Source organism: Haliotis cracherodii, unplaced genomic scaffold (genome assembly GCF_022045235.1).
Source record: "Haliotis cracherodii isolate W230 unplaced genomic scaffold, xgHalCrac1.p SCAF_22, whole genome shotgun sequence".
Classification (NCBI taxonomy): Eukaryota; Metazoa; Mollusca; class Gastropoda; order Lepetellida; family Haliotidae; genus Haliotis; species Haliotis cracherodii.
In genome coordinates, this window is record NW_027266278.1 from 5,085,778 (window position 1) to 5,097,607 (window position 11,830).

General features: G+C 41.4%; 1 protein-coding gene across 1 annotated transcript in view; it reads right to left on the minus strand.

The window, feature by feature from the left end:
• The window catches only part of LOC139471237 (SH3 domain-binding glutamic acid-rich-like protein 3), a 33,929-nt gene extending 23,918 nt beyond the window's left edge, over positions 1–10,011 (minus strand). Inside the window, exon 1 of the mRNA XM_071253535.1 lies at positions 9,881–10,011. Within this exon, the coding sequence (XP_071109636.1) occupies positions 9,881–9,925 (45 nt within the window). The 5' untranslated portion in view covers positions 9,926–10,011. The remainder of the gene's footprint in view (positions 1–9,880) is intronic.
• Between the last annotated feature and the right edge of the window lie 1,819 nt (positions 10,012–11,830).

Here is an 11,830-nt window from a genome sequence, read left to right on the forward strand (position 1 = left end):
GGATCTTCACGGGTCACGGCAAGCATGGGTTGCTGAAGACCTATTCTACCCCGGATCTTCACGGGTCCCTTAGAGCTGTATTTTTAGTCTCGACGTGACAACTTGATGTGGGAAGACACCCCGAAATGATGCAGGTTTTAAACGTTTAGCTCTTTGGTGGAACTAATAAACACGGTTATGGCCCCGAGAAACCACGAAACATAAACAGGTGGGGTCGAGAATCGAACCCAGTATCAAGGGACACCTAAAGCAGTCGCCTAAGAGAGCGCCTTAGACGACAGGGCCAACAGTGCCCCAGAAGAGGAACGTGACATACAGACAGACAGACAGACAGACAGTTTATTCAGGATGCAAGGCCATATGGCCCATAGTGCAGTTCAGTTTTAACAGATACGGGGCGGTCGGGTAGCCTAGTGGTTAAAGCGTTCGCTCGTCACGGCGAAGACCCTGGTTCGATTCCCGACATGGGTACAATGTGTGAAGCCCATTTCTGGTGTCTCCCGCCGTGATATTGCTGGAATATTGCTAAAAGCGGCGTAAAACCACACTCAGTCACTCACTTTAACAGATACATAAAAATCAACATGATCTTGAACATAGTATAATATATTCACCTGAGTCTAAATACATGTTTCAAATACACTGCTAAAGATTTGATAACTTCATTGGTTGAATTCAACAAGTTGATAATTAATTGATTGTCTTTGTGTATAATATCTAAATTAGGTAGAAACTTTAATCTCAACGTTCTATATTTTTCCCATATAAAAAGAACATGAAACCCGTCTTCAATCTCCTGGTTGGTACAGTAAGAACATTTACAATTTTCAAAATCACTATCCTTGGTTCTACGATATTTATTGACAAGGAAGTTATTGAGAGACATTCTAAATTTACAAAGAGCTCTCAATAGAGTTTATCTTGTGATATGCTTAAATATTTTTCTGGTTGTAACAATGATTTCATACAGGCATAATGCTTGAGAAAGTGTGAAGAGCAAACTTGTTGGTGTCAGTTTTGCTGAAATATATCTAATACTCTTTGTTCAAATTTATGTAAAAATAGTTTTTCATTACCAATGTCGTGTAAGATCCATATAAAGGTAAAAATATTAAATATTAAATAATATGCTTCTTACACCAGACACCCAATTCGTTTTCCCTTCACCATCTAATTGTTTTCGCATTTTCTAACATTGAAATGGGTACCTGTATGTGAGCTTCCATTTTTAATAATTATATCCAATATTTAACTCCGCACAGCTGGCTATGTACGTTTATAGTACAGCGACCAGTTTCACCAAGTACTGCCTATTTGAAACATATTTACCCATGCATAAAAACTGCTTAAAATACAAAGTGTGAACTTTCTCGATGGATTCAAAATATTAAATGCCCCATACTGAATAAACTGTCTTTCTGAATATGGCATACCAACATACCTGAGATACCAGCCCCTTAGGCTGACCTACATACGTGGTTAGTTATGCCTGGGTATGACTATGTAGATATACAACTGGAATGTATATGTCGATGATTGATTCAGTCGGCCAGAAGGCCGGGGAGTTTTAGCATGTAGTGAAGCCTGATGGTGTTGTCAATATTTATGGTTGCATTTTGGAAGCCCTGAGTAAAAACGCAACATAAAAAACGAATCGCCAAAACGCACAATTTCAATGAATACGTGGGTATCATGCACCCATTTCTCGCGAAATCGAAAATGCACGAACTGTCACAAACTTCTTGGACCTACCACTCCTTGGTCAACAATGCAACGCCTAACTCAAATTCAGAGAAACCAGGCTTTCGGACGTTTGGAAGCTGGAGAGTCAGTCCAAGATGTTGCCCGTCATTTCAACGTTAACATTAACACAATTTACCGTCCCCTGCATCGATACAATGCTACACAGACCACAGATGACCTTCCTCGGAGCGGTCGTCCTAGGGTCACCACACCTCGACAAGATCGGCAGATTACCCGCCAACACCAGCAACATCCGTTCCTAACTCCAAGTGAAAGTGCTCGACAGACCATAGGAACACATAATCGACACATTAGCCGGGACACTGTGATCCAACGTCTCCGTTCCAACAACCACAGATGTCGCCGACCAGCACGTCGTCCTGTTCGCCAACCACGGCGTCGACAAGCACGACTTCAATGGGCACAAGGTCATCACAATTGGCATCATCGTGAATGGAGGCGTGTCATCTTCTCTGATGAAAGTCGCTTTTGTCTCCCATGCAGACGGAAGAGTCAGAATTTGGCAGCGTCGAGGTGATCGTTTCGCTGACAGAAACGTTGTGGAAAGGGATCCATGGGGTGGACCTAGCGTCATGATATGGGCAGGGATTGAACTTAATGCGAGTCTTGGACCCATGTGCTTTCTGAATGTTGGTCAAGGTCGGGGACACGGCGTCACTGCTCAGCGGTATATCGACCAAGTGATCAGACCCCACGTTGTTCCATTTTTTGCACAACATCAACAACACATTTTCCAGCAGGACAACGCTCGTCCCCATGTTGCCAGAGCTACCATGGCCTTTCTGCAACAACACAACATCCGTTTTCTACCGTGGCCAGCCCTCAGCCCTGATCTGAACCCCATCGAACACTTGTGGGATGAGATTCAAAGGCGTCTGCACAATGTGAGCCCAGTCCCTACAACTGCCGATGAACTACGCACAGCTGCTCTGGATGTGTGCAGGAGGATCCCTAGGGCCTTCACCAATCGTCTGATCCACTCAATGTACAGGAGATGTGTGGCAGTGATCAATGCTAATGGTGGTCACACCAGGTTTTGACTGACATTTTGGCTATTGCCCCGAAACACTGTAAGCCCTTAACATTTAAAACAATTATGTCATCTGCCTTTTAATCCATTAAACTGTCTTCAGTCAATTTTTTGTCAATCTTGCCCTATTAGTATTTCTTGTCTTTACTGTTGAAAATAAATAACACGTCTACTGCATACTCGACTTGCGTTTCTTTTGCGTGTGAGTATATATAAATATATGTCAACGTGTGCATGTACGAAACAATGTAGACATGAGGATATCAAGTGTCATTAAAGCTAAGTTTATATATCTTAGGGAAGAGTTCTCCTCGCATGTGAACATGAACTCGGGCAAGGTGTTGGCTCCAGCTGATTCTGCAATATTGTTCATACTTAAATATTCTGCAGGCGAACCACGTCATCCATATTTCTACATTTTCACTACTTTAGCAATACCCCTATGCTTGACCACTGTATTTGTCCCAATGGTGGTCAGTCATGAAACACGTCCGATAACTTTCCTGAACATTGTTACCTGTCAAGTGTGATCCTGAGCTCAACTTAACTCGTCCTACATCATTGATTGTTCACTTATGCCACCGCCACCCAACACACATACTAATTAAAAGAAATATTCCTATAGTTAAGTAATATTCAGATATATTATGAAAGAGAATTTGCGATGTTAAAGTGCAATGGTTTAAGTATACCATGCCCTGCTTTCTTTAAAATCAAATATTAGTCAATTATTTCTGTAGATTTATTAACATATAGGTAATAAAATCTCACTTATTACAGTTCATTCATCTCTTCTGTAGCTAGAATTGTTTTCTTTATAATCTAGAAGCGCAGTAAAATCATTCCCCAAATCTTCGCAACAAAATGCGCTGTAATCTGGTCAGAGTTACTTCCCTTGGTTTGGCGTTCTGTACAATTTTGAGGGTAAAATTTAACATTTAAATACTGACGCTATTAATTATTTGAACTAAAATTCATTGTAAAATAACTTATGACAAACTGAACTAGTTATTAGTTCGATACAACAATTTGTCAATGAAATAGAAATGACTGTGTATTAAATGTCGTTTCAATTCACTCTCATTAAAATCAGATTTTTAACTGCGATACGATACCTCTCCGTGTGATGTTTTTGTTTGTTTTTTGTTGTCTAACGCCGCACTCGGCAATATTCCAGCTATGTGAAGGAGGGCTGTAAATAATCGAGTCTGGACGAGACAATCCAGTGATTGACAACATGAGCATCGTTCTACGCAATTTGGATAAAATGACATGGATCCTGAGCCTGACCACCCGATCCTGTTAGTCGCATCTTACGACAAGCAAAGTCGCCTTTTATGGCAAGCAGACTTACTCTCAAACCGGAACTTCACGGGTCCCTCTCGGAGTGAAGATCTGAGGACACAGGAGGTCACACCAGGTAAATTTTCTAATTAGTCGGCCAGTTTGAAAGCTCTATACTCTTGGTGCTGGTGAACCAAGCATTCTAACAAGCATATCTGATTTCTGTATCGCGGTAACGAATGTAATCGAGCAATTCCGAATGAAATCTCATATATCAACGCTATTGTAATGCTGTGGATATGGTATGCACCTGTCGTTTCTGAGCGCCATGCCCAAGAGGTTGGTTGGTTTGTTGTTTAACGCCGCACTCAGCAATATTCCAGCTACATGACGGCGGTCTGTAAATAATCGAGTCTGGACCAGACAATTCAGTAATTAATATCTTGAGCATCGATCCACACACTTGGGATCGATAAAAGGATGTACTATCGTGAGTATATTCGTGTTCTGCACTTCCCTTCAGCGAAGATCGAAATTGGTGGTTAAACAATGAAGCCGATTCGTATAGGAAAGCTAACATCTGACCGCCTCAAATTTATACCAAGCATCCTTCATTCAGATTATGCGGTCATAGTTTGATCCATTCGTGACCAACTCGTGTTATTCCGGGACAAGCCGGTTACGGAAATGGGCGAGTGGTGACGAATGAGTTTGATCAAGGTTTGCCTGGCGCGACCTTCTGCAGAGGCATCCTCAGAGAATCAGAGCTTTCGTATCGGAATAAAAGATGTCAATGAGAGGGCTTAATATTATGCTAATGCCTTGGACCCATTCGCTACCATATCCTCGTCACCAACTTCATCTAACGAGTTATTCGATTGGACGACAAGATTTACCGTCACATTTAAAGAGTTCAGTTTTTTCTAAATTTGTCATTTACCCATTTGTAAAACATCGTCAATTAGTAAACTTAATATAAACAAATGCGGTCAGTTGTCACGAGTGTCATATCTTGTATTTTCATTCAGATCTCTGACAAGAATTCGTAGAAATAGTTCAAAATGGCTGTTGCGGCGTAAAACACTCTTCACTCACTCTCAAAAACAATCTGCTCTTTTCGACTGTCTCGTGGCACATAAAATAAATAACTGTTAAAGTATTAAATTGTGTAATAATTATGAAACGTCTTAACCATATTATAAAGTCATTTTAACACTGACGCTAGCAAACACTTTTTGGATGCCAAAGTTCATACGGTGGAAATATCCATCAGTGCCAACATACACATCAAGACGAGAGCACAGACGCACCTGTAATATAGTTAAAGTTGCAGTATACGCAAGAGGAATGTTGTTGTTTTTTATTTAAACGTAAACATAAACTAGACAGTCAATCAGCCAACATGGCATGGGGTCTTCGTGTGGCTGAGGGCAAGCCAGTACGGAATTCATATATTATCAAAGGATATCTTCGTTGATAAATATGCTATGGAATTGAGTGCACCATGGGGTACTCACTGGCGTTCTTTGTAATGTCAAGATACTGAAATGGGGTCGGCATATATTTGTTGCAACGGGATTATGTCGTCGCTATAATAAAAACCAAATAGGATATGTCGATTGCCTTGTGAATGCGAGTTTACTTACACTGACTGCTCTGACACAAATAACACAATCCATTTTTTATCAGAGTTGCCATTTTGTTTCCAAAACAACAGCGCGAGTGGTATACGCAACTTTGACAGAGCATATGAAACTTCGTTGTGGTCGGTTGGGTAAAATACAATTTGCATCATGTGTTTGTTTGTGTGTTTGTTGCTTAACGCCGCACTCAGCAATATTCCAGCTATATGACGGCGGTCTGTAAATAATCGAGTCTGGACCAGACAATCTAGTGATTGACATCATGATTGGTTGGTTGGTTGGTTGGTTGTTTAACGCCGCACTCAGCAATATTCCAGCTATATGACGGCTGTCTGTAAATAATCGAGTCTGGACCAGACAATCCAGTGATTGATATCATGAGCATCGATCCACGCAAATGGGATCGATGACATGCATCAACCAAGTCAGCGAGCCTGACCACCCGATCCCGTTAGTCGCCTTTTACAACAAGCATAGTCGCCTTTTACGGCAAGCATGGGTTGCTGAAGACCTATGTTACCCCGGAATCTTCACGGGGAGATTGACATCATGAGCATCGATCCACGCAATAGGTGAGTTGCTTGTGTATGATTCGCTTTTATTAATATTCCAGCAATATCAAGACAGTGACACACCAGAAATGGCCTCCACCCATTGTATCCACGTGGGAAGTCGAACCCGGACCTCAGGCGTGATTAGTGGAGAGCTTTAACCACTAGGCAACGCCGTGCGTGTGACGTGCCGAAGAGTTACTTCCCTTCCCACGTCAACTATTTTTTCCCCCTATTACTTAGAGTGACATCTAGTCTCTGAAATGAACATATCGTACAGAAAAAACACAGTTGTTCAATTATCTTAATATAAATACAATAAAAGGGAGCCCAGAGACTCTCTTCATTTTCAGATACTGCAGTAATCTAGACTTGCCAAACATTATAGACTTGCAAGGGCTGTATATTTGTATCAGGGTCTGTAAGACAGACTACCTATTACTAAGTCATCAGGTTCTAAAGGAAGATAGAATTGCGTTCTAAGAGTTGTAGTTTATATACATATTTAATTTTGGATCTGCAGAGCGCCAAACCAAATATTAAGGAAAACGCTGAAGCATTTACAGTGATGGAATCCGCATGATGAGATTTCAAAACCCAATGCACATATATCTAAGTACATCTAAAACTCGTTAACTCGAACACTGTTATGACAATGTCTCTGTTAAGACGATACAAATTTATGGTCTATAGGCCGGTTCCACAAAGTCCTACGCTACGACTGCTATATATCTGTGTTATGCTATGGGTTATACAATCGACGTGATACGATCGCTACACATGCACAGTGGCTTATATCGCTTCTCCGCTTGACTCGAACTGTCGCGAGATCGAAAAGAGTTCTTGTGTCCCAAACATTTCAAACCAAAAGGGTTTCACTGAACCCTTCAAATACGTATAGGTTTGGGAATGAGTGAGTATAAAAATTAGATTAGACCAAAAAACCACATACGATATAAAAACGTTACTAGGTTGAAAACACTGCAAACTAAGGCCCCAAACACAACTATGATCCCCGTATTAAATACATCACCATCGAATAACCATTTCTTGTTTGTTTCACAGCCACCATCAAACATGGGTGTATAGTTTCTTTTCCCCGGCAGTATATTTGAAAGTTTGAGTGAGTGAGTGAGTTGGGTTTAACGCCGCTTTTAACAGTATTCCAGTTATATCACGGCGTGTCAGCTTAATGTTGGAGGAAAGCCCGAAGTGATGCAGGTCTCAGACGTTTACCACTTCGGTGAAACCCACGAGCACGGTTATGGTGCTGACAAACCTAGAAACATAATCGGGGCGAACCGGGATTCGAACCCACAATCATAGGTTTCTGGCGTGCCCAAGGGCCGCAACTCTGCACAGCAAATCGCGGCGCCTTAGACGACTGGGCCACCCGGGCCCCCCTTTGAAAGTTTGAGTGGTGGGCTATTATTCTTTGAGTATCGTATCTGTGACTGGTGTTACTAACACTGCCATATAATACATGTCATGTATGTACTATGTATAAAATGTCACATGACCATGTATAGAAGCAAACAAAGCATTGCATAGCATAGCCCAACAAGAGGTGTGACATATGTGAGACATATTGACACACGTCCAGCATATGCAGAGGGCTAAATGCTTCAACAGAAAAAGATGCCATATAGCTTGACGTGTGCGGCATTCGATAACAAATTCAACAGATAGCCTATCATGTAATGCTTAATCAGGGCACAAAGTTACCAAGTGGGAGCCCCAAACGTGGACGTGTTCTCGTCTCTGCCAAAGTGTGAGTCACGGTTACTCAAATCCTGACACTTGATGCGTACAAGCCTCCATATTTATAGGAATGACGTGTAGCTATTTTTAGAACGTCTTTGTTTACATGGATTTTTTTCTGAACGATACTCCAAAATCACCATCCGTTGTCCAACCGATCCCGTTAGTCGCCTCTTACGACAAGCATAGTCACCTTTTATGGCAAGCATGGGTTGCTGAAGACCTATTCTACCCTGGATGTTCGACTAACTAATCTCGTGTCCCGACAAAGTTGATATTTCCATGATCATAGTCCTGCACCATGACCGTGGAATATATTTATTTTATGAAAAAATAATAATCTAGAAATGCATACAAAAGCAAGTCTAGCCAGCTCAAGCTATCAGCATAGGGATTTTTTTAATTTTTAGAGTCAAGAAGGATATTGTGCAATATAAGATTTCAGAGACTAAATGTTAGTCTACCATGATCACGAAAGACACAGTTACTAGTCGCAATATCACGATGACTCACGCTGACTCTCTATATGTTATCCTACTGATCTCACACAGAAAACCATTGTGTGAATCAAGTCTTTAGAAGGACGCATAAGGAGTGATAAGGTGAGTATGGTTTTACGCCGCTTTTAGCAATATTCCAGCAATATCACGGCGGGGGACACTAGCAATGGGCTTCACACATTGTACCCATGTCGGGAATCGAACCCGGGTCTTCAGCGTGACGAGCGAACGCTTTAACCACTAGGCTACCCGACCGCCCCGACACATAAGGAAGAGAATTTGTGTCATTGATGCAGACTGAAAGTAGTCCCGGCATAAAATGAACAGATAAAACATCTTCTATTATATCTCCACCGCTAGATATACACTAATAATATAGCTGTTACCTAGCAACAGATAACGCCATACAACAGGGAAAACAGCAAAGTAGTAACAGTAAAATAGAAACGGGAAGTCGAATCGCCAAACATCAACAATATCATAGTTACCGAAATCAGAACTCCTTGAAACTGTACATAACCCGGAAGTGATAGGTCTTGTATGGGAACCAGATGTGGTACGTCATATGCCAGATGACCTCAGCGCGTGACCTGGACATGTGGTCAGCGTGACCTAACAGTGACCACAAGTGTCGGTGCTTCCCGAAAGTTACAAGATCCACTTTTAGGATGAATCTATTGTGGTTTAATCTGTGTGTTCTTAACGAAAAGATGTTTTGAAATATATATATAAACGAAATGAAAGAAACCAATTCTCTCTCTCTCTCTCTCTCTCTCTCTCTCTCTCTCTCTCTCTCTCTCTCTCTCTCTCGTGTTTCCAACAAAAGGATGTGTTGCTTAGGTAACTCCTACATAGAATGTTTATGATGTAAATGTATTTTGTACAATGGGTCAATAGGCCCTTGTACAAAGATATTTGACTGTCTGTCAGGTATCAAACGTATGTCGTCACACATTTATTTATTCCCTAAAAATAACTCTTCAGTACGAGCCTAATTTATTTAATTCCATGTTTTCATTACATTCGGTGACTATTATGTTTACATTTGACTAAGAAGTGTTGGGCGAACAAATGACTAATAACGAAAGTTATAAATAAGTAGAATACCAAAGTGTATCAAAATGAAATTGATCCCATGCACGTGAAGAAAACGTTTTGAAATCAACAGACATTATACAGACCAAACAAAGTCTGGATCATGACAGGACCCGACTCAAGGCCACGGCCAAAGCAGCTGTCTTGAGACGCCATGTTTTTCTCAGTCTACCCCCTATTCCAATGCTACAAGCAGAACTGGGCCAAATTGTCAGTTTGATCAGAAGAGTTCGAAAGTGAGCAAATTCTTACCTTTTTGTTGAATGGACACGACGTGTAATAGAATATGATCGCCATGGTGGAATGTTGTGTCTAAACTAACGCGGATGGTACACAAAGTTCCTCCAGTTTACTTATCAGACCCCCCTCGACGGTCACGTGATCTGAGCTTCCACCGACTGGCTTCTGTTGCAGCCACTGTGCAAGGATGCCGTTGCTTCTGTTGCGGGGGAGGATGGGGTGGGGCGGGAGGTAGAGGGGGGGAGGGGGCACGGAGCAGATGCGGTGGTCGTTTAGATGAGGCAGAGGAACTGGTGGCGAACTGATGGTTCATCGCAATAATAACATCGTCACAGAGCTCTGGGTAACCATGCTCGGGGATGCTGGAACCGAGCTTGAACACCCGTTGCTGTCAAACAACGATAATCACGTTGGTGTATGCAAAACATGCCATGTAGATGTACTATGAACCTGTTCAAGACATATCTTCGACACCCAGTCCTCAATAAATTCCACGTAGACTCCACTTAAATATATTCAGGGGACATCCTCGGCAGTCAGGTCTGTAATTATTCAATGTATCCCACGTCGTTCCACATTTGCGGAACTGGTCTATAAAACGTCATTACACAAGCTGTAGGTCCATTATATTCGATAGACATTCTCGGCATCCAGGTCTATAGACATGTGTTCAAAAGAAACCCACTAGTTCCACTCTCCATATTCACGAAACATACAATAAATAACACCCAATCCACACCCCCAGTTCAACTATATATATTCAGGAGACGTCTCCGGCACCCAGGTCTATATATTCAGTATAATTCCCCTAGTTTCATTATATATATTCAGGAGACGTCTCCGGCACCCAGGTCTATATATTCAATATATTCCCCCTAGTTTCATTATATATATTCAGGAGACGTCTCCGGCACCCAGGTCTATATATTCAATATATTCCCCCTAGTTTCATTATATATATTCGGGAGACGTCTCCGGCACCTAGGTCTATATATTCAATATATTCCCCCGAGTTTCACTGTGTATATTCAGATGACGTCTCCGGCACCCAGGTCTATATATTCAATATATTCCCCCGAGTTTCACTATATATATTCAGGAGACGATTCCGGCACCCAGGTCTATATATTCAATATATTCCCCCGAGTTTCACTGTGTATATTCAGATGACGTCTCCGGCACCTAGGTCTATATATTCAATATATTCCCCCGAGTTTCACTATATATATTCAGGAGACGTCTCCGGCACCAAGGTCTATATATTCAATATATTCCCCCGAGTTTCACTATATATATTCAGGAGACGTTTCCGGCACCCAGGTCTATATATTCAATATATTCCCCCGAGTTTCACTATATATATTCAGAAGACGTCTCCGGCACCCAGGTCTATATATTCAGTATATTCCCCCTAGTTTTATTGTACATATTCGGAAACGTCTCCGGCACCCAGGTCTATACATTCAATATATTCCCCCGAGTTTCACTATGTATACATTCAGGAGACGTCTCCGGCACCCAGGTCTATTTTTAGTATATTCTCATATTATTATTATTTACTCAACCGGTTTCACGCATGTGATTTTCAAGAGTACAGTTATACCGTTACGCTGTTTTGACGTCACAGTGCACTCTAACATAGTATGACGTCATAGTGCAATTTAACTTTGTGACGTCACAATAAGACAGGCGTACGGCACATACAGAAATATTGTATTGTAGTGGCAGTAAAATGTACAATACATGTAATTATATAAAATAATTCAATTATTTCAGGCCATTTAATTTTGGTTTGAAAGTATTAATAAAATAACTTTCTTTTATCTTTCTCAGTGCATCATTGTCACATTTGTAAAAGGGGAATAACACAAAATTTGGTGTTTTATTCCCGGCACACTGAGTGGGATACACCGGCAAGAGGGGTCCCTTATTTGTTGTCGGTGGACCCTCACTCTCGCTCTC